This window comes from Haemorhous mexicanus, chromosome Z (assembly GCF_027477595.1).
Source record: "Haemorhous mexicanus isolate bHaeMex1 chromosome Z, bHaeMex1.pri, whole genome shotgun sequence".
Lineage (NCBI taxonomy): Eukaryota > Metazoa > Chordata > Aves > Passeriformes > Fringillidae > Haemorhous > Haemorhous mexicanus.
In genome coordinates this window covers 89,242,318-89,264,293 of record NC_082381.1, presented here as the reverse complement: position 1 = coordinate 89,264,293, position 21,976 = coordinate 89,242,318, and the positions used below count along the sequence as shown (strand labels likewise).

At 56.8% G+C, this 21,976-nt stretch overlaps 2 protein-coding genes across 11 annotated transcripts in view; both read right to left on the bottom strand.

The window, feature by feature from the left end:
- The window catches only part of SMAD4 (SMAD family member 4), a 32,413-nt gene extending 30,258 nt beyond the window's left edge, over positions 1-2,155 (bottom strand). For all 7 annotated transcript variants that reach the window (XR_009485112.1, XR_009485115.1, XR_009485113.1 and 4 more), the window contains exon 1: positions 2,040-2,155. The gene's annotated coding sequence lies outside the window, so the exon portion shown is untranslated. The remainder of the gene's footprint in view (positions 1-2,039) is intronic.
- Positions 2,156-15,832: 13,677 nt separating this feature from the next.
- ELAC1 (elaC ribonuclease Z 1) lies at positions 15,833-21,817 on the bottom strand. Of its 4 annotated transcripts, none has more exons than XM_059837072.1 (4): positions 21,726-21,817; positions 19,338-19,584; positions 17,562-18,029; positions 15,833-16,854 (listed from the first exon to the last, which is right to left on the bottom strand). In XM_059837072.1, exons 2-4 carry the CDS (start codon positions 19,492-19,494, stop codon positions 16,415-16,417), a joined length of 1,065 nt encoding a protein of 354 aa, XP_059693055.1. In that variant the 5' UTR covers positions 19,495-19,584; positions 21,726-21,817; the 3' UTR covers positions 15,833-16,414. The 4 variants fall into 4 exon arrangements, with proteins under 4 accessions (XP_059693055.1, XP_059693056.1, XP_059693057.1 ...); XM_059837073.1 differs by having other exon boundaries at positions 19,338-19,554; positions 21,726-21,766; XM_059837074.1 differs by having other exon boundaries at positions 19,338-19,551; positions 21,726-21,741.
- Between the last annotated feature and the right edge of the window lie 159 nt (positions 21,818-21,976).

Below are 21,976 nucleotides of genomic sequence, written 5' to 3'. Positions count from 1 at the left end.
AAAACAGAATTCTAATCAGCATGAGGCTGCTTCTCCCTGGGCCTCAGCTCTTTGAAATAAAGTTCCTGAATCAATATTAAACATGCGTGCTTATGCAACAAGCAAATCCAGAGAGGCTCATGAATGCCAAGTGGGAAGAAACTCCGTGCAGTCACAGGGAAACAGCAGGGCCAGGAGGACAAGCTGCCACATCGAGGAGTCCCTGGGGCAGCACAGGTCTGGCTGTGCCCTGTGTCGGGGTCCTGGAGGGGCTGGGGGCAGAGCTGCAGCTCAGGAGCCTCAGCTTGGCAGGGGACAGGAGCCCTGAGCTGGGACAGGAGCCCTGAACAGGGACAGGAGCCCTGAGCTGGGACAGGAGCCCTGAACAGCTGGGACAGGAGCCCTGAGCAGCTGGGACAGGAGCCCTGAGCTGGGACAGGAGCCCTGAACAGCTGGGACAGGAGCCCTGAGCAGGGACAGGAGCTCTGAGCTGGGACAGGAGCCCTGAACAGCTGGGAATGGAGCCCTGAGCTGGGAATTGAGCCCTGAGCTGGGACAGGAGCCCTGAACAGCTGGGACAGGAGCCCTGAGCTGGGACAGGAGCCCTGAGCTGGGACAGGAGCCCTGAGCTGGGATAGGAGCCCTGAACAGGGACAGGAGCCCTGAGCTGGGACAGGAGCTCTGAGCTGGGACAGGAGCCCTGAGCTGGGACAGGAGCTCTGAACAGGGACAGGAGCTCTGAGCTGGGAATGGAGCCCTGAGCTGGGATAGGAGCTCTGAGCTGGGACAGGAGCCCTGAGCTGGGACAGGAGCTCTGAGCTGGGACAGGAGCTCTGAGCTGGGACAGGAGCTCTGAGCTGGGACAGGAGCCCTGAGCTGGGAATGGAGCCCTGAGCTGGGACAGGAGCCCTGAGCAGCTGGGACAGGAGCCCTGAACAGCTGGGACAGGAGCCCTGAACAGCTGGGACAGGAGCTCTGAGCTGGGACAGGAGCCCTGAGCAGGGACAGGAGCTCTGAGCTGGGACAGGAGCCCTGAGCTGGGACAGGAGCCCTGAGCTGGGACAGGAGCCCTGAACAGCTGGGACAGGAGCCCTGAGCTGGAAATGGAGCTCTGAGCAGGGACAGGAGCCCTGAGCTGGGACAGGAGCCCTGAGCTGGGACAGGAGCCCTGAGCTGGGACAGGAGCCCTGAGCAGGGAATGGAGCCCTGAACAGCTGGGAATGGAGCCCTGAACAGGGACAGGAGCCCTGAGCTGGGACAGGAGCCCTGAACAGGGACAGGAGCCCTGAGCTGCCCACTGGCCGGGCTCGGCGCTCTGACCCGACGCAGCTGGAGGTGCTGCAGGGCCAGCAGGTCGCTGCTGGGTGCCCGCAGCCCTCCGGGCTCTCTCAGCGCCCCAGCCCGCGCTGGGTTACCCCTCCAGCAGCCACCCGGCCGCGGCTCGACCTCCGGGCCCCACCGGTCCCCGACGTGCGCCGAGCCCGCGGGCCGGGAGCGCAGCAGAGGGAATGGTCTGTGATTAACACACACCGCCGGCCCCGGGACCCGCCAACGGCACGGCTCTGGGCATCCCTCGGGAGGGAGGTGGCGGAGCCCAAGGGGCTCAGGAGCCCCAGAAAAGGAGTCCGCACAAAACCACTGGGGCGCTTGTCCAGCCTGCGGGAGGGAGTGCGGACAGCCGGGCGGTGTTCGGCCGGGGGCAGGACGGCTGCCCAGCCTTTAAAACGTAAGAGTAAAAAGTTTGGTAGCGGGAGCGGGGGGGGTGGTCCTGTGTTTTTCTCGGAAAAGTGAGGAAGTGGGAAGGGGGCAGGGAGGAGGTGATGAAGGGACAGCAGGGAGGTGGGGATGAGACGGGGGTTAGGGGGGCCATAAAGGAGGGGGGGTGGGGAGGGAGCCCGGGAAGGAGGGGAAGAGAGCGGGGGAGGAGCCCGCCAAGGGGCCGGGGAAGGAGCCCGGGAAGCTGGGGAAGTGACCGGGGAAGCGGCCGGGAAGGGGCGGGGAAGGAGCCCGGGAGGGGATCCCAGCGCAGCGGGCGGGCGGGAGCCGGGAGCGGATGTTACCTGGGCCGCTGTCCGGGCGCGGCCCAAGGCCGCCGTGAGGGGCGGCGGCGGCGGGGGAAGGCCCGGGCCTCCGCCCCCTCCCCTCCGCGCGGCGGGGCGGGGCGGGGCGGCGCTCGCAGGCGCCGGGGGCAGCAGCCGCCCGCTGCCGGCCGCCCCCGCCGCCTCCTGCCCGCGGTGGCCGCGGTGGCCGCGCCGCTCGCGGTTTGTTTGTTGTCGCTGTCGCCGTCGCGGCCGCCGCCGACACGTCCGGGCCGCCGCCGCCGCCGCGCATGCGCCACATCCGGGTCCCGCGGCGCCTGCGCGGCGCCCAGAGGGGCGCGGGCGGGCGCGTTGTGTTCGTGGTTGGCGGGCGGCGCTCCAGCGGCGCGGGGAGCGGGCGGGCCGGGCCGGAGCGGTCACGGGATCCGTGACGTGGGAGAGCCCCGGGACCGGGAGCCCGGGATGGACGGCCGGGCTTTGACCTGCTCCGCCTCCCACCCGGGCCGGTTCACCCCTCCTTGGTCAAACCGGTGTCCCGCGGGTCACCAATGGACCCGGCCTTCCCTGCCCGCCGGGCCACCCGCCCCGAGCTCGGCGTGCCACGGCCGGGCCCTCCGTGGGCACCTCCAGGGTGGGCACTCCAACCCTCCCGGGGCAGTTCCAGCTCCTGACCTCCCTTTCCACGGGGAAATTCCTGCTGGTGCCCACCCTGACCCTCCCCATGCCCAGCCTGAGGCCGTTCCCTCTGCTCCTGTCCCTGTTCCCTGGAGCACAGCCCGACCCCCCGGCTGTCCCCTCCTGTCAGGAGCTGTGCAGAGCCACAAGGTCCCCCCTGAGCCTCCTTTTCTCCAGGCTCAGCCCCTTCCCAGCTCCCTCAGCCCTCCTGGGGCTCCAGCCCCTTCCCAGCTCCATTCCCTGCCCTGGACACGCTCCAGCCCCTCGCTGTCCATTCCCAGGGCCGGCTCCGGAGCAGGACGCGGCTGGCGGTGCCGGCACGGGGGGAGCACCCGGGGCTGTGCGGGTCACCCCGCAAATGTGGCCTTGGAAACAAAACCCCAGCAAAGGCACAGCCCCACACCTGCAAAATCTCTCAAATCAAAGAACACTGAGATGGTTTGGATTGAAAAGAACCTTAAAGCCCATCCAGTGCCACCCTTGCCATGGGCAGGGACACCTTCCTCTACCCCAGACTGCTCCAAGCCCTTTCCAGCCTGGCCTTGGGCACTGCCAGGGATCCAGGGACAGCCACAGCTGCTCTGGGCACCCTGGGCCAGGGCCTGCCCACCCTCCCAGCCAGCAATTCCTCATTCCCAATAGCCCATCTGTGCCTGCCCTCTGGCCCTGGGAAGCCATTCCCTGGCTGCTGTCCCTCCATGCCTTGTGCCCAGTGCCTGTGCAGCTCTCCTGGAGCCCCTGGAGGCCCTGGCAGGGGCTCTGAGGTGTCCCTGGAGCCTTCTCTTGTGCAGCTGAGCAGCCCCAGCTGTGCCAGGCTGGCTCCAGAGCAGAGGGGCTCCAGCCCTGGCAGCATCTCCGTGCCCTCCTCTGCACTGGCTCCAGCAGCTCCAGGTCCTTGTGCTGTTGGAGCCAGGGCTGGGGCAGCTCTGCAGGTGAGGTCTCACCTGAGCCCAGGGGCACAGGGGCAGAATCCCCCCTGCCCTGCTGCCCACGCTGGGGGATCAGCCCAGGGCAGGGGGTTCAGGGCTGTGCTCCAGCAGGAGCCCGGCAGCCCCAGCGGTGCCAGCCCTGCTCTCCCCACATCCCCACCCGGAGCAGCTCAGCTGGAAAGGAAAAGGTGTTTCAGGACTAGAATGTTTCACCTTCCTGCCTCTGCGTGCTGCCCTTTGGATACCGAACAGGATGGAACAAGGTGTGGGAAGGACCTCATCCCCTGGAGAGCACAACGTACCTTTGCTGAATTCCAGGGCGTTTGGCGAGGTGCTGCCGTGCTGTCACAGCCGCTCTGGAAAGAACCAGGAATAACGGGAATTTAAACACTTTGTCGTGTCGCCCTATCAGAATTTGCTGCTGGCACTGTCCAGTCACTCACAGTCACTTCCACGTCCTGAGGGCCCTAGGCTGGAAAGCAGCAACCACCTCGTGTGTTTGTCCTCTCCTCCTGGGCAGGCTGCAGTCTCTGCACGCCGGGGTTTGCCGAGTGCGATGCGAATTACCCGTTTCTGTAAATCCTGAGGAATTCCGGGTGGGAGGGAGAGCTCAGGGTCCCAGCGCCGCTCAGACCACGGCAGTGCCACACCCGTGCTCGGCGCTGCCCGCTCGCACCGGCCCCGCCGCCCTCCGTGTCCGAGGGGCGATGAAGAAGCCCTAATTAAAGAGTTGATGAGCACAGCCTGTCCCCGCGGCGGCCCTGCCCGCTCCCTGTGCCCCTCAGTGCCTCTGTTCCGAGCTGCCCAAAGCCTCCGCTGCCTCCCCACCCTGCCCCAAATCCCTCGGATCAAATTCCTGCCACCCGCTCTGCCTCACGCTGCCAGTCACCGTGCTCGTGTTAATAATATTTATTAATTAATAATGAATACAAACGAATAATTTCGCATTAATAACAAAGAATGCGCTAGGCTGCCCCCTGTGCCAAGCCAGGGGTTTCAGGGAAACCTGGGCCAGCCCTGCCACCCGGCCAGAACACACATTTCTGGAACCAGGCCACCCCGGGAAAATAATTAACACTCCTTCTTACAAACAAACACAACTCCGTCAGAGACAACTCTTCTTAGAGTCTTTTAAAAAAAACCCCAAACAAAAATACAACAAAAACACCAACAAAAAACGAAACCGAAAAACCCAAAACAAACAAGAAAAAAAGCAAAAAACCCTGCAAAAATCCCAGCAAAAACAAAACACCACAAAAAAACCCCACACCAAAAACCAAGACCAACAAAACCTCCAAAAACAAACCCCGAAAAAACCCCAAACAAAACAAAACAAAAAAACAAAAACCAAAAAAACCCACCCAAAACCCCCTCAAAACAAACAACAACAGAAAAAAAAGGTCATGTTTCTGTTTCTGCAGGAGCAGTGCAGATCCCACCTGGGCCATGGGGAGCTGCTGGCAGCAAGGCTGGGACACCCGCAGCTGGATCGCACAGCTGGATCTCCCTTCCCAGCTGGATTCAGCACCCACAGCTGGATCGCACAGCTGGATCTCCCTTCCTGGCTGGATTCAGCACCCACAGCTGGATCTCCCTTCCCAGCTGGATTCAGCACCCACAGCTGGATCTCCCAGCTGGATTTCCCTTCCCAGCTGGGTTTAGCCCCCACAGCTGGATCTCCCGGCTGGGTTTAGCCCCCACAGCTGGATCTCCCAGCTGGATTTCCCTTCCTGGCCAGGTTTAGCCCCCACAGCTGGATCTCCCGGCCGGGTTTAGCCCCCACAGCTGGATTTCCCAGCTGGATCTCCCTTCCCAGCCAGGTTTAGCCCCCACATCTGGATCTCCCGGCCGGGTTTAGCCCCCACAGCTGGATCTCCCTTCCCAGCTGGGTTTAGCCCCCACAGCTGGATCTCCCGGCCGGGTTTAGCCCCCACAGCTGGATCTCCCGGCCGGGTTTAGCCCCCACAGCTGGATCTCCTGGCCGGGTTTAGCCCCCACAGCTGGATCTCCTGGCCGGGTTTAGCCCCCACAGCTGGATCTCCTGGCCGGGTTTAGCCCCCACAGCTGGATCTCCCAGCTGGATCTCCCTTCCCGGCCGGGTTTGGCCCCCGGACCAGGCCCGGGCTGTCCGGGCGCTCCCCTGGCCCCCCTGGAGCACCGATGGATTTCCGTGCTGCCGGGACCCCCTCCACATTTCCCCCACATTCCCTGCTGCCCCCAGCAGAGGGATGTGCACCTGCCCGCCCTGCCCCGCCCCGGGAGCCTCCCTGCTCTCACACAACTCCCCACATCTCCTTTCCTCCCCCTTCCTTCCTCTTCCCCACAGCATGAGAAGCTTCTCCTGCAGCTTTAAGCGCTCCTGCTGCTGGTAACAGCTACAAAAAAGGAACTAAACCGAGAGGAACTCTTCCAGGAAGGCAGAAGGATGTTTGAAATGAGTTATTCTGAGATTAAAAATGATCTAGAAACTCTTCCTTTGCATGCCCAGCACTTGTTAAACTCCCAACAGAGTCCTTGTCGGCTGTCAGGGGAAGCCCTCAGGCACATCTGTAGGAATGCAGAGGAATTCTGGTCTCTGGTAACCCACAGATAATTACTGGAAAGATAAAGTAATTGAGAACACAGGCGACCATGGTCCAAACTTTCCCTGACCAGCACACATGCTCCTGCTGATTTAACTCGGCCTTCATTAGCAGTCAGAATTACCAGGTAATTTGTACCCAGACTTTCAGGGGAGCGGAGCACGGTAGGCGAGGACACACGGGTCTGCTAGAAAGAGGCAACTGTAGCTGCTCTCAAACACTGGAATTCAGGGGATGGAAAGTACAGCCGTTGTAGCACTGAGCGTGCTCTGACACACCGAGGGCCCAGAATCAATCAGTGTTTATGGCAGATGACCTGGCCCTGAGTGCAGACCAAGCAGCTTCAGCTCTTCCCAGGCCAGGGGAAAGGAACGTTCCCTCCCTGGACCCTCCTCGGGGAACAAATGGCATCAGAGCTGCACCGGTGTTCCAGCGGCGCAGCCAGCCCCCAGCCCCAGCGCCCGGAGGGGCCCGGACCTGCAGGGTGAGACTCCCTTCCCTTTCTGAGCCCATTCTGAGCCTGAAGCCGTGCCCTGAGCTGTGAGCAGATGGGTGTAAAAACAAGGTTTGGGCTGTTCCTGTGACAAGCAGGTGCAGCAGAGTGGGTCAGGACAACAAAGCTGTTCTGTCCCTGTGTGAAACCCGGCACCGCCGGAGCGTGCTCGGCTCCTGACCCCCCAAAATTGGGTGTGGCACCACGGCCTCCGCGTGGGGCTCTGTTTTTGTCCAAGGAAAGAAAGGACAGCTTTGGGGAGACAGAAACGCCCGCAGAGTCTGCCTGTTCCACACGGCATTTCTGAGAGAAAAACAGAGAGCTCTGCGAGCTTCAGGTCCCTCACGCCCGCCACTCCTCCCAGCATCATTGTTTTAGGAAATCCAAGAATCCTCTGGGAATCCATAAAATCAGAGGGTTTTGGGAAAGCTGCAAAAGGCAGGCCTCAGAGGCAGCAGAACTGTGACTGCAGCTAAGCAGTAGCCACGAGATTGGTTAGCAAAGAAATTATGTGAGAATAAAAAAGTGAGGACAAGCAGAACAATGCTCTGTGTATTAATGCTTGTCTAGGATAACCCTTCAGGCTGCAGAAAAGTTTATCTAGTGAGATATTAGGAAGTTTTCAGCTTAATAACGGAGCTCTGTGCATTGTGTTTAAAGCTTACAAGCAGGTGTTGTGTTTGAAATGAGCAAGCATTGTTTACCCAAAGGTACCTGTGCTGACAGTGCTTGGATGGAACTGCTGTCACTGCTTCTGCTTGGTGTGATAGGTCAGAACACTTCCAAAGTGAGCTGTAGCATTTTTACTTTGCTGCCTAAAATGTGAGCTAACAGCATCTTTCCATTGTCACACCTATGTAATGAGACCCATGCTGGAAAACAAAACAGCTGAAGGGGCATTTCAAGTAATTTAGTCTTGTTTTAATTTGTACACGAGCCCCAACCAGAAATAAATCCCTCCACATCTGCAGGGCTTCACGTTTGAAGCAATCCACGTTTGAAGCCAAAAGGTGGGTGCTGGTGTGATTCAGTTCTGATTTACAGTCAGCACAGGCAAGAGAGAGGCTGGGCAGGGCGGGGAGAGCCGTGGAACTCACCCTGCTCCACGCAGCCAGACCCCGGGAATGTCACCCTGCTCCTGTCCCTGCTGTGCCCATTCCAGCCCAGCTCCGGCACTGCACTCCCACCCCCAGGAATGTCACCTCCTCCTGTCCCTGCTGTGCCCATTCCAGCCCAGCTCCGGCACTGCACTCCCACCCCCAGGAATGTCACCTCCTCCTCCTGTCCCTGCTGTGCCCATTCCAGCCCAGCTCCGGCACTGGCCCTGCACTCACAGCCCCAGGGAATGTCACCCTGCTCCTGTCCCTGCTGTGCCCATTCCAGCCCAGCTCTGGCCCTGCACTCCCACCCCCAGGAATGTCACCTCCTCCTGTCCCTGCTGTGCCCATTCCAGCCCAGCTCTGGCCCTGCACTCACACCCCCAGGAATGTCACCCTGCTCCTGTCCCTGCTGTGCCCATTCCAGCCCAGCTCTGGCCCTGCACTCCCACCCCCAGGAATGTCACCCTGCTCCTGTCCCTGCTGTGCCCATTCCAGCCCAGCTCTGGCACTGCACTCCCAGACCCAGGAATGTCACCCTGCTCCTGTCCCTGCTGTGCCCATTCCAGCCCAGCTCTGGCCCTGCACTCCCATCCCCAGGAATGTCACCCTGCTCCTGTCCCTGCTGTGCCCATTCCAGCCCAGCTCTGGCCCTGCACTCCCACCCCCAGGAATGTCACCCTGCTCCTGTCCCTGCTGTGCCCATTCCAGCCCAGCTCTGGCCCTGCACTCCCACCCCCAGGAATGTCACCCTGCTCCTGTCCCTGCTGTGCCCATTCCAGCCCAGCTCTGGCCCTGCACTCCCACCCCAGGGAATGTCACCCTGCTCCTGTCCCTGCTGTGCCCATTCCAGCCCAGCTCTGGCCCTGCACTCCCACCCCCAGGGAATGTCACCCTCCTCCTGTCCCTGCTGTGCCCATTCCAGCCCAGCTCTGGCCCTGCACTCCCACCCCAGGGAATGTCACCCTCCTCCTGTCCCTGCTGTGCCCATTCCAGCCCAGCTCTGGCACTGGCCCTGCACTCCCACCCCAGGGAATGTCACCCTGCTCCTGTCCCTGCTGTGCCCATTCCAGCCCAGCTCTGGCCCTGCACTCCCACCCCCAGGAATGTCACCCTGCTCCTGTCCCTGCTGTGCCCATTCCAGCCCAGCTCTGGCCCTGCACTCCCACCCCCAGGAATGTCACCCTGCTCCTGTCCCTGCTGTGCCCATTCCAGCCCAGCTCTGGCCCTGCACTCCCACCCCCAGGAATGTCACCCTGCTCCTGTCCCTGCTGTGCCCATTCCAGCCCAGCTCTGGCCCTGCACTCCCACCCCCAGGGAATGTCACCCTGCTCCTGTCCCTGCTGTGCCCATTCCAGCCCAGCTCTGGCCCTGCACTCCCACCCCCAGGGAATGTCACCCTGCTCCTGTCCCTGCTGTGCCCATTCCAGCCCAGCTCTGGCCCTGCACTCCCAGCCCAGGGAATGTCACCCTGCTCCTGTCCCTGCTGTGCCCATTCCAGCCCAGCTCTGGCACTGCACTCCCAGACCCAGGAATGTCACCCTGCTCCTGTCCCTGCTGTGCCCATTCCAGCCCAGCTCTGGCACTGCACTCCCACCCCAGGGAATGTCACCCTGCTCCTGTCCCTGCTGTGCCCATTCCAGCCCAGCTCTGGCCCTGCACTCCCACCCCAGGGAATGTCACCCTGCTCCTCCTGTCCCTGCTGTGCCCATTCCAGCCCAGCTCTGGCCCTGCACTCACACCCCCAGGAATGTCACCCTGCTCCTGTCCCTGCTGTGCCCATTCCAGCCCAGCTCTGGCCCTGCACTCCCACCCCCAGGAATGTCACCCTGCTCCTCCTGTCCCTGCTGTGCCCATTCCAGCCCAGCTCTGGCCCTGCACTCACACCCCAGGGAATGTCACCCTGCTCCTGTCCCTGCTGTGCCCATTCCAGCCCAGCTCTGGCCCTGCACTCCCACCCCAGGGAATGTCACCTCCTCCTGTCCCTGCTGTGCCCATTCCAGCCCAGCTCTGGCCCTGCACTCCCAGACCCCGGGAATGTCACCTCCTCCTGTCCCTGCTGTGCCCATTCCAGCCCAGCCCTGGCCCTGCACTCCCACCCCCAGGAATGTCACCCTCCTCCTGTCCCTGCTGTGCCCATTCCAGCCCAGCTCTGGCACTGCACTCCCACCCCAGGGAATGTCACCCTGCTCCTGTCCCTGCTGTGCCCATTCCAGCCCAGCTCTGGCCCTGCACTCCCACCCCAGGGAATGTCACCCTGCTCCTCCTGTCCCTGCTGTGCCCATTCCAGCCCAGCTCTGGCCCTGCACTCACATCTGGCTTTGGGGGTTTCCAGCTGCCAGGTGTCCCAGCTGCCAGGGGAAACTCAGGGCAGGCTCCTCAAGAGCTCTGGTTCTGCTTTGTGTTGGAATTTGAATTGTAAGAAATTTTTAGGATTCTGGGTTTGTTGAAGTTTGGAATTTTTAAAATAAAGTTCAGACATGTTTAGAATTTTTGGGTAAGTTAAAGCTTAGAATTAAACACAGGATTTGATTTGAGATTTTGGAAAAGGTTTCTAAACTTAAGCGTTACAAGCAAGAATGCGGACTTAAAGCAGACACACGTTAAGCTAAGTAAAGGACACTTTAGAGTTTTAAAACTTAAGATATAGGAAAAAAAGTAGTTATAAAAGCAACAAAGAAATTTAAAATACAGTGCTGTAAGTTTGTGTGTTTTAATTAACTAAAAAAACTTACACTGTAGCATGAATCTATAAGATAAAATATTTAAAGATTGAGTTCTTGTTGACAGTGTTTTATTAGCTAATAAATCTTTAAAAGGTTTTGTAACTAGAAGTCTTGTGACCTTCTGAGCCATGCTATGAAGATGTGAGCTGAACTCACCTTTCTTACTTATGAAAAAGATTAAAAAAATAAACCGCACGATCAAAAACAATTCAAAAGTCTCATCTCAATTCAAAATTCCTCATGGCTTCAGATCAGCAGATTCAGCTAAAGTTTGGGAAAGCCCAGCTTCTAGTTTGAGGTGGGGGGACAGGAGATAAAGCAGGCTCTGCGTGTCGCTCAAGGGAGGAATAAAGTCCCTGCAGACACAGGCTGAGCAGGCGCAGGTGGCATTCCCCCTCAGGGGCATTTCTGCAGACACAAATGTGCCTCTGTCAGGATAATTCACCCTTCAAAACGCATCTGGAGGGACAGCTTAATCAAGAGTACCTGCCACCTGCCTAGGGCCTTCCAGAGCACGCTTCCCAAACATTCCCGGGTGTGAAACATCAGCAGTGCTGATGCTCCAGAGCTCTGAATGGCTCGACCTGTAAATCCACTCCTGACAGGAAGCCTAAACTCTGTGGAACTATGAGAAACTTCATCTGCAGCTGTGGGAGGAGAAGAGCTCCTGCACCCGAGGCCAGGAACGCCCGCAGTCACACCCACTCGGCGGCGTCCTCCGAGCTCTGTCAATTTCAGCGTCCCCGCAGGCAGAAATCGGCACGGAGGGCTGTGTGTGGGGCTGGCAGAGCTGCTGTCCCCAGGGGCTTGGGGGCCACACACCTGAAGTGCCGAGCACAAAGCCCTCCAGAGGGGAGGCAGTGGAGGCAGTGCCCAGCAATCCACCGCGGCCCACGGCGAGCCCCGAGGCTGGAGCTGCCTGTGCTCTGGGGAGGCTCGGTGCCCATGCCTTGGGGATTCCTCTGGATCACAGACACAGCACAGCTCCCTCCGGGCTGCAGCTGCACAGAGCTGATCTGGCTGCCAAAGGCCCCGCTGTTAGCTCCCAGTGCTGGGCCACCCCCTGCTCCCCGTGCCCACACACAGCTCAGCCTGCCACACCATCCTTCCCACTGCTCACTGGGGGCTGGGCATGAAATCCTCAGCTTTCACTGGGCTCACAAAGCCCTGAGTTCTCACTGTCACACAGGGCTCTGTGCTCACAAAGCCCTGAGTTCTCACTGTTTCACCGGGCTCTGTGCTCACAAAGCCCTGAGTTTTCACTGTTTCACCGGGATCTCTGTGCTCACAAAGCCCTGAGTTCTCACTGTGTAACCGGGATCTCTGTGCTCACCAAGCCCTGAGTTCTCACTGTTTCACCGGGATCTCTGTGCTCACAAAGCCCTGAGTTCTCACTGTGTAACCGGGATCTCTGTGCTCACAAAGCCCTGAGTTCTCACTGTGTAACCGGGATCTCTGTGCTCACAAAGCCCTGAGTTCTCACTGTTTCACCAGGATCTCTGTGCTCACAAAGCCCTGAGTTCTCACTGTGTAACTGGGATCTCTGTGCTCACAAAGCCCTGAGTTCTCACTGTGTAACCGGGATCTCTGTGCTCACAAAGCCCTGAGTTCTGACTGTGTAACTGGGATCTCTGTGCTCACAAAGCCCTGAGTTCTGACTGTGTAACCGGGATCTCTGTGCTCACAAAGCCCTGAGTTCTCACTGTGTAACCGGGATCTCTGTGCTCACAAAGCCCTGAGTTCTGACTGTTTCACCGGGATCTCTGTGCTCACAAAGCCCTGAGTTCTCACTGTGTAACCGGGATCTCTGTGCTCACAAATTCCTGAGTTCTCACGGTGTAACTGGGATCTCTGTGCTCACAAAGCCCTGAGTTCTCACTGTTTCACCGGGATCTCTGTGCTCACAAAGTCCTGAGTTCTCACTGTGTAACCGGGATCTCTGTGCTCACAAAGTCCTGAGTTCTCACTGTGTAACCGGGATCTCTGTGCTCACAAAGTCCTGAGTTCTCACTGTGTAACCAGGATCTCTGTGCTCACAAAGCCCTGAGTTCTCACTGTGTAACCGGGATCTCTGTGCTCACAAAGCCCTGAGTTCTCACTGTGTAACCCGGATCTCTGTGCTCACAAAGCCCTGAGTTCTCACTGTGTAACCGGGATCTCTGTGCTCACAAAGCCCTGAGTTCTGACTGTTTCACCGGGATCTCTGTGCTCACAAAGCCCTGAGTTCTCACTGTGTAACCGGGATCTCTGTGCTCACAAATTCCTGAGTTCTCACGGTGTAACTGGGATCTCTGTGCTCACAAAGCCCTGAGTTCTCACTGTTTCACCGGGATCTCTGTGCTCACAAAGTCCTGAGTTCTCACTGTGTAACCGGGATCTCTGTGCTCACAAAGCCCTGAGTTCTCACTGTGTAACTGGGATCTCTGTGCTTACAAAGTCCTGAGTTCTCACTGTGTAACCGGGATCTCTGTGCTCACAAAGTCCTGAGTTCTCACTGTGTAACCGGGATCTCTGTGCTCACAAAGTCCTGAGTTCTCACTGTGTAACCAGGATCTCTGTGCTCACAAAGCCCTGAGTTCTCACTGTGTAACCGGGATCTCTGTGCTCACAAAGCCCTGAGTTCTCACTGTGTAACCGGGATCTCTGTGCTCACAAAGCCCTGAGTTCTCACTGTGTAACCCGGATCTCTGGGCTCACAAAGCCCTGAGTTCTCACTGTGTAACCCGGATCTCTGGGCTCACAAAGCCCTGAGTTCTCACTGTGTAACTGGGATCTCTGTGCTCACAAAGTCCTGAGTTGTCACTGTTTCACCGGGATCTCTGTGCTCACAAAGCCCTGAGTTCTCACTGTGTAACTGGGATCTCTGTGCTCACAAAGCCCTGAGTTCTCACTGTGTAACCGGGATCTCTGTGCTCACAAAGTCCTGAGTTCTCACTGTGTAACTGGGATCTCTGTGCTCACAAAGTCCTGAGTTCTCACTGTTTCACCGGGATCTCTGTGCTCACAAAGCCCTGAGTTCTCACTGTGTAACCGGGATCTCTGTGCTCACAAAGTCCTGAGTTCTCACTGTGTAACTGGGATCTCTGTGCTCACAAAGTCCTGAGTTCTCACTGTTTCACCGGGATCTCTGTGCTCACAAAGCCCTGAGTTCTCACTGTGTAACTGGGATCTCTGTGCTCACAAAGCCCTGAGTTCTCACTGTGTAACCGGGATCTCTGTGCTCACAAAGTCCTGAGTTCTCACTGTGTAACCGGGATCTCTGTGCTCACAAAGCCCTGAGTTCTCACTGTTTCACCAGGATCTCTGTGCTCACAAAATCCTTGTTTTTCACTTTTCCATTGGGGTTTCTATGGTCACAAATCCTGAATTTTCACTTTTTAATCGCGATATCTATTTTCAGAATGTCCTTTGTTTCCACTTTTTCATTGGGATATTGTCATGAAGTTCTGAGTTATGAGTTTTTCATTGAGACCTCTGTGGTCATGAAGTCCTTGTTCTTCACTGCTTCATGGGGATCTCATGCTGAAGTCCTCAGTTCTCACAGTTTCATTGGGATCTCTGTGGTCAGAAAATCCTCGTTTTTCAGTTTCTCACTGGGATCTCATGATGAAGCCCTTGTTTTTCAGTTTCTCACTGGGATCTCATGATGAAGCCCTTGTTTTTCAGTTTCTCACTGGGATCTCATGATGAAGCCCTTGTTTTTCAGTATTTCACTGGGATCTCATGATGAAGCCTTGTTTTTTAGTTTCTCACTGGGATCTCATGATGAAGCCCTTGTTTTTCAGTATTTCACTGGAATCTCATGATGAAGCCCTTGTTTTTCAGTTTCTCACTGGGATCTCATGATGAAGCCCTTGTTTTTCAGTATTTCACTGGGATCTCATGATGAAGCCCTTGTTTTTCAGTTTCTCACTGGGATCTCATGATGAAGCCTTGCTTTTCAGTATTTCACTGGGATCTCATGATGAAGCCCTTGTTTTCCAGTTTCTCACTGGGATCTCATGATGAAGCCCTTGTTTTTCAGTTTCTCACTGGGATCTCATGATGAAGCCCTTGCTTTTCAGTTTCTCACTGGGATCTCATGATGAAGCCCTTGTTTTTCAGTTTCTCACTGGGATCTCATGATGAAGCCCTTGTTTTCCAGTTTCTCACTGGGATCTCATGATGAAGCCCTTGTTTTTCAGTATTTCACTGGAATCTCATGATGAAGCCCTCGTTTTCCAGTTTCTCACTGGGATCTCATGATGAAGCCCTTGTTTTTCAGTTTCTCACTGGGATCTCATGCTGAAGCCCTTGTTTTTCAGTTTCTCACTGGGATCTCATGCTGAAGCCCTTGTTTTTCAGTTTCTCACTGGGATCTCATGATGAAGCCTTGCTTTTCAGTTTCTCATTGGGATCTCATGATGAAGCCTTGTTTTTCAGTATTTCACTGGAATCTCATGATGAAGCCCTCGTTTTTCAGTTTCTCACTGGGATCTCATGATGAAGCCCTTGTTTTTCAGTTTCTCACTGGGATCTCATGATGAAGCCCTTGTTTTTCAGTATTTCAGTGGGATCTCATGATGGAGCCCTTGTTTTTCAGTTTCTCACTGGGATCTCATGATGAAGCCCTTGTTTTTCAGTATTTCAGTGGGATCTCATGATGGAGCCCTTGTTTTTCAGTTTCTCACTGGGATCTCATGATGAAGCCCTTGTTTTTCAGTATTTCACTGGAATCTCATGATGAAGCCCTTGTTTTTCAGTTTCTCACTGGGATCTCATGATGAAGCCCTTGTTTTTCAGTATTTCACTGGGATCTCATGATGAAGCCTTGTTTTTTAGTTTCTCACTGGGATCTCATGATGAAGCCCTTGTTTTTCAGTATTTCACTGGAATCTCATGATGAAGCCCTTGTTTTTCAGTTTCTCACTGGGATCTCATGATGAAGCCCTTGTTTTTCAGTATTTCACTGGGATCTCATGATGAAGCCCTTGTTTTTCAGTTTCTCACTGGGATCTCATGATGAAGCCTTGCTTTTCAGTATTTCACTGGGATCTCATGATGAAGCCCTTGTTTTCCAGTTTCTCACTGGGATCTCATGATGAAGCCCTTGTTTTTCAGTTTCTCACTGGGATCTCATGATGAAGCCCTTGCTTTTCAGTTTCTCACTGGGATCTCATGATGAAGCCCTTGTTTTTCAGTTTCTCACTGGGATCTCATGATGAAGCCCTTGTTTTCCAGTTTCTCACTGGGATCTCATGATGAAGCCCTTGTTTTTCAGTATTTCACTGGAATCTCATGATGAAGCCCTCGTTTTCCAGTTTCTCACTGGGATCTCATGATGAAGCCCTTGTTTTTCAGTTTCTCACTGGGATCTCATGCTGAAGCCCTTGTTTTTCAGTTTCTCACTGGGATCTCATGCTGAAGCCCTTGTTTTTCAGTTTCTCACTGGGATCTCATGATGAAGCCTTGCTTTTCAGTTTCTCATTGGGATCTCATGATGAAGCCTTGTTTTTCAGTATTTCACTGGAATCTCATGATGAAGCCCTCGTTTTTCAGTTTCTCACTGGGATCTCATGATGAAGCCCTTGTTTTTCAGTTTCTCACTGGGATCTCATGATGAAGCCCTTGTTTTTCAGTTTCTCACTAGGATCTCATGATGAAGCCCTTGTTTTTCAGTATTTCACTGGGATCTCATGATGAAGCCCTTGTTTTTCAGTATTTCACTGGGATCTCATGATGAAGCCTTGCTTTTCAGTTTCTCACTGGGATCTCATGATAAAGCCTTGTTTTTCAGTTTCTCACTGGGATCTCATGATGAAGCCCTTGTTTTTCAGTTTCTCACTGGGATCTCATGATGAAGCCTTGTTTTTCACTGTTTCATCGCACCTCTACGGTCACAAAGTCCTCGTTTTTCAGTTTTTCATTGGGATCTCGATGGTCATGAAGTCCTCGGCCAGCATCACCTCCTGGCCCCCCAGGACGGCCTGGGCCTCCCTCAGGAGGCTGCCGAGGTGCTCGGGCCGGTACCGCTGGCTGAAGTGGGTCAGCACCAGCCTCCTGGCGCGGCAGCCCCGGGCGAAGCGCGCGGCCACCCCGGGGGTGCTGTGCCCGCGCTCGCGCGCCTTGTCCTGCTGGCTGTCCTCCAGCGTGGCCTCGTGCACCAGCAGGTCAGCCTCGCAGCAGAGGCGCTGGGCGGCAGCCCCCACGGGCCCCGAGCAGTCGCCCAGGACGCAGACCTTCCTGCCAGGCACGGGCGGGCCCAGCACGTCCGCGGGCTGCACCGTCACGCCGCTGCTCAGGACGACGGCGCGGCCGCTCTTCAGCTCCCCGTACAAGGGGCCCGGCGGGACTCCTGGCAGGGAAAGGCAAAACAGCCCCTAAGCGCTGCTCCAGTCACGTTGTTAGAGCAGTGTTAGCTTGAAAAAACACCACTTGAGGTGTGCCGGACGTACAGCTGGCTCACCACAAAAAACACAACCTCTGTGTACAAATCGATTGGTGTTTCAGATTTTTCGTGCAAATTAAGAGCTTGTAACCTTAGCAGGAAGTGTGTTTGAAGAAAATCATGGAATCCTAGAACAGCTTGGGTTGGAAGGCACCTCAAAGTTAATCCTGCTATGGGCAGGGACACCTTCCCCCGTCCCAGGGTGCTCCAGCCTGGGCTTGGACACTTCCAGGGATGGGGCAGCCACAGGGAAACTGCTCAGGGAAACTATATCAAAAACCCCCAATTAAATTGCTCCTATTAAAGTCAAGAAAATCATGCAAATACACTGGCCATATGTTTTCCTGAAAGCCACGCTGAGCTGTTTAAACTTTGGCACCTGAACTTGTCAGCTGCTGCCAGCATGAAAGTGGTCTGTGACATTCCCTGGCACCAGTGTCACACACCGGTTCAGAGTGCAGCTTGGAGCTCAGCTGCCAAAATGCCTTCGACAGAAAACAGAAAACTGAGTTAAAACAGGCTACGGAGAGAGACAGCGGCTCGGGTTTGCTAGAACACACAGGAAGGTGGTCATAAAGGAAGTAAAAAGAGGAAAAATAAGTCAAAGTAGCTACCAAGCTCCTCCAGTTTCTGCACTTTGAGCTTCCCGGGCCGGGGCTTCTCTTCCAGCGCGAAGCCGAAGGAGGGCACGCGGTGGAAGAGGCGGAACGCGCGCACAGACAGCTCCTCGTCCTCCAGCAGCAAGTAGGAGTCTGTTCCTGCATCCAGCTGCAGAACTCGCCCTGGAGGCGCCCGGGCGAGCCCCTCGCCTCGGTCCAAGCCAGAAAAGTCCCTGAATTCTTCTGGGGGGCACTGGTCCCGCGTGGGGACCAGCTCGTGGACGGAGTAGGGGAGGAGGGACTGGCAGTGGGACAGCTCCAGGCTCCTCCAGAGGAAGCTCCGCAGCCCCAGGGGCCCGTAAATATCAACGGGGACCACGCTGGCATCAGGGCTCCTCTGGAGGCTGAGCGTGCACAGCAGCCCAGGAAGTCCGAAAATGTGGTCGCCGTGAAGGTGAGTGATGAAAATCTTGGTAATTTTGGCTGTTGAATAGAACAGGAAAAGACAAAGCCAGGAAAAGACAGGAAAATAAACAATGTTACAACTCAGAAATGATGGCTGCTTGGCAAGATGTTTGAAACGAGCGGGGAGGGAAATTAAAACCAGAGCTTAACAGACAAATCCCAACCCAAAAGGAATTTCTTTCCCCATCCCTTCCCCACAAGGAAGGTTTTGGCCTGACAGGCCAAGAAGAGGCTGCAGAGATGCAAGGTTTGGCTCCTTCTGGGCCAAGCATTCCACAAGTATGGGATGGGCCTGGCTGGTGACATCTGCCATGGGAAATGCAAGGAGTGCTGGGAAGCATTTGAGCTTCAACCTTACAGAAAAACTGCAGACTAACGAGGAGCACAACGAGGAATTCGTGTGGCTCCTTCCAGCCCACGGAACGAACAAAATCAAAAATAACCAAAACCAAACCAGCACGCTGTTTTGACTTCAGTTTTTTAAGAGGCAAGAACCACACCGCTGCTGAGTGGTTTGTTTAAAGAAAGAGAAAAAATTGCTCTGTAAATGTCTGGGCTTTCTTGGGTGCCTGGGCTGTCTGGCCCCAGCTGGGTCCTGCCCTGGCTGGGTCAGAAGAGCCCAGAACTCTCTTGTTGCAGACACGTGACCTTTAACCAGGCTGCCTCTGCCCCTGCTGAACTCCCATTTCCACACAGCCAGGCATTTCCTCCAGCACCTGCTGGGATGGAGCCACAGGAACGACAGAATCTCCTTCTTCTGTTCTAAGATGATTTCAGTAAACAATTTCATAGAAATTACTCCATCTACCTGACATTAAATTCCCTGAGAGGTTTTGGAGGAGCAGGAGCTTGTATTTCTGTTTGTAACTGACAATTCATCTTCATTCTTTGGGGGAGAGAAGTCAGCTCTGGCCACTGAGGACTGTGGAAGCACAGTGGCTGTGACAGTGAGGTGAGCTTTATTCCCGATTTATTTGCCAAAAGGTGAAAGTTACCCCCAGTACACAGAGCCTCGCTTGAAAAGAGCCATTTACCCAGAGGAAGGCCCACCACCGCAGGTTTGTCGAGAGCTGCCTCCAGACAAACAACAAACAAACCGCTCCTGTTTCGAGCTGCTCTGCGGGCCGCTTTGACACTGCCGAGCCCGATGAATTAATCCCGACGGTGCGCGGGAGGCAGCTCTGCGCCGAGGGGCGGTCAGAGACGGCTGCGGAGCAGGTTGGGCAGCCCGCCCAAGGCAGCCCCGCCGGCGCTCCCTGCCCTGCCCTGCCCTGCCCCGCCTGCCGACACCGAAGCTGTCCCTGGCCTCACCCGAACGGCACGGACCTGCTCGCAGGTGGCTCTTCATGAGCTGGGTCTGCGTGCCCTCGCCGCAGTCGAAGAGCCAGCACTGCCCTCCCCTGCGCAGCACCAGCGCCGAGGCCCCGCGGGACGGGCACGGGAAGGCAGAGCCCGTGCCCAGGAAGGTGATCTCCAGGGACATCCCGGGAGGCGGCACCTGGAACAGGAGCAGCTGCCGGCTGGAACACGGAGCAGGTGCCTGCTGGAACACAGAACACGGAGCAGGTGCCTGCTGGAACACAGAACACAGACCACGGAGCAGGTGCCTGCTGGAACACAGAACACACACCAGGTGCCTGCTGGAACACAGACCACAGGTGCCAGGCTCTGTGACAGGGACAGAACCCAGGGCAGGGCTGGAGCTGTGCCAGGGAGGTTTAGGTGGGATATCAGGGAAAGGCTGCTCCCCAGAGGGTGCTGGCACTGCCCAGGCTCCCCAGGGATGGGCACGGCCCCGAGGCTGCCAGAGCTCCAGGAGCCTTTGGACAGCACTGCCAGGGATGCCCAGGGTGGGATTGCTGGGGGTCTGTGCAGGGCAGGAGCTGGAATGGGGATCCCTGGGGGTCCCTTCCAGCTCAGGGTATTCTGTGATTTGATGTATTTGTGCAGGGAAACCAACGAACATTTTTGTTTGAAGTGAAGGCATCCTCGACAGTTCAGTGTGAGGATAAAATTCCCTTTCCCTTAAAACATAAAAGTAAAACCTGCCTAGAGCAGGATATGACTTTCAGACAACACATTATTTAAAAGAAGAGATTTCCTTCTTATGTCCTGGAAGACTGCAAACACACAGCCCAAGCACAAGACCCATGTGGATTCCCAGGGAAAACAGCCCCATCCAGTTGGAACAGCTCTAAGCTCTAACCCCACCCAACAAACAAATAAATAATTTATTTCCTCTGAGCTCTGTTTAAATGTTGAGTTTTCCTGCGAGAGCCTTCCCTCTAGGAGCTTTTCAGGATGAGTTTCACCGAGCAGTCTCTGCTGACATTTGAGCACCATTCCCGGATTTCAGGAGCGGGCAGCCCGGAGATGCAGAGGGGGAAGGGTCACTTCCCCAGAGCCCCCCCACGAGAGGCAGGGGTGCCCCGAGGGCAGAGGCCAGGGAAAGCTGTCTCACCCCCACACCTGTGCCAGGTGCTGATGTGTCTGTGGTGGTGCTGCCTGACAGCCTGGCTGGTCAGCATGGACAGCACACTGCTCTCCCACCTCACAGACTGCGCTTCCTCCAGCCCCAGTCATCCCACAATTTGCCCCTGCCTTCTTTTCAGAAGGGTTTAAAATTTCAGGTGCCTTAACATCTTCAGATATCTTTCAAAATAATTTCTCAAGATCAGTTGTTTTTAGAGAAGTTCCCACAACATCCCAGTTTTTGTTCCCTGGGAGGGTGGGCAGGCCCTGGCCCAGGGTGCCCAGAGCAGCTGTGGCTGTCCCTGGATCCCTGGCAGTGCCCAAGGCCAGGCTGGATGGGGCTTGGAGCAGCCTGGGACAGAGGGAGGTGTCCCTGCCCATGACAGGCTGGGGTGGCACTGGGTGGGCTTTGAGGACCCTCTAACACAAAGCATTCCAGGATTCTGGAATTCCAGAAGAAAGCACTTTCTTCCCAGGTGGGCTTGCAGGGTCCTTCCAAGCACGCCAAGGTGCAACCTGACCCTGGGGGCTCGGGGGGAGCCATGATTCACATCCATCTCAAACCAAATGCAGAAATAAACACTTTGCAAATGCAGATATTTGCATTTTCATTTTCCTCTGTGTAAAATCATGGGATTATGCAAGAGCTGAATGGTTTGGGTTGGAAGGAACCTTGAAAATACTTGTACTACAACCCCCTGCCATGGGCAGGGACATCTCCCACCATCCCAGGCTGCTCCAAGCCCCATCCAGCCTGGCCATGGGCACTGCCAGGGATCCAGGGGCAGCCCCAGCTGCTCTGGGCACCCTGGGCCAGGGCCTGCCCACCCTCCCAGGCAGCAATTCCTCATTCCCAATATCCCATCTGTGCCTGCCCTCTGGCCCTGGGAAGCCATTCCCTGGCTGCTGTCCCTCCATGCCTTGTGCCCAGTGCCTGTGCAGCTCTCCTGGAGCCCCTGGAGGCCCTGGCAGGGGCTCCGAGCTCTCCCTTGAGGCCCGGGCCGGGGCTCCGAGCTCTCCCTTGAGGCCCGGGCCGGGCTCCGAGCTCTCCCTTTCGGCCCGCCCGCGCCGAGCTCCCCTCAGCCGGCCCCGGCTCCACCCGCGCTTCCGGCCCGGGGCCCGGCGGGGACACGGGGACACCGGGATGGGCTGTGGGGGCCCGGCCCCGCTCCCGACCCACCCCGGCCCCTGGCCCGGCCCCGGTTCCAGCCCGGTTGGGTCCCGGCCCGGTCCCGGCCTTACCTCCCGGGCGGCGTCGGGCGGGGCGGGGCCGTGAGCAGAGCCCGCCCTGCGGCTGAGGGGAGCGCGGGGCGGCCGGGCCCTGGGACCCGCCGTGTCGGAGAGAGCGAGCGCTGGGGCGGCACCGGGACAGGGATCAACCCCTGACCAACCCCGGCTGGGGGTGAGCAGAGGGGGCAGCCCTGGGAGAAGGACCCGGAGGTGCTGTGGGTGAGAGCTGGGCCTGCCCCAGCCTGAACCCCCTGCCCTGAGCT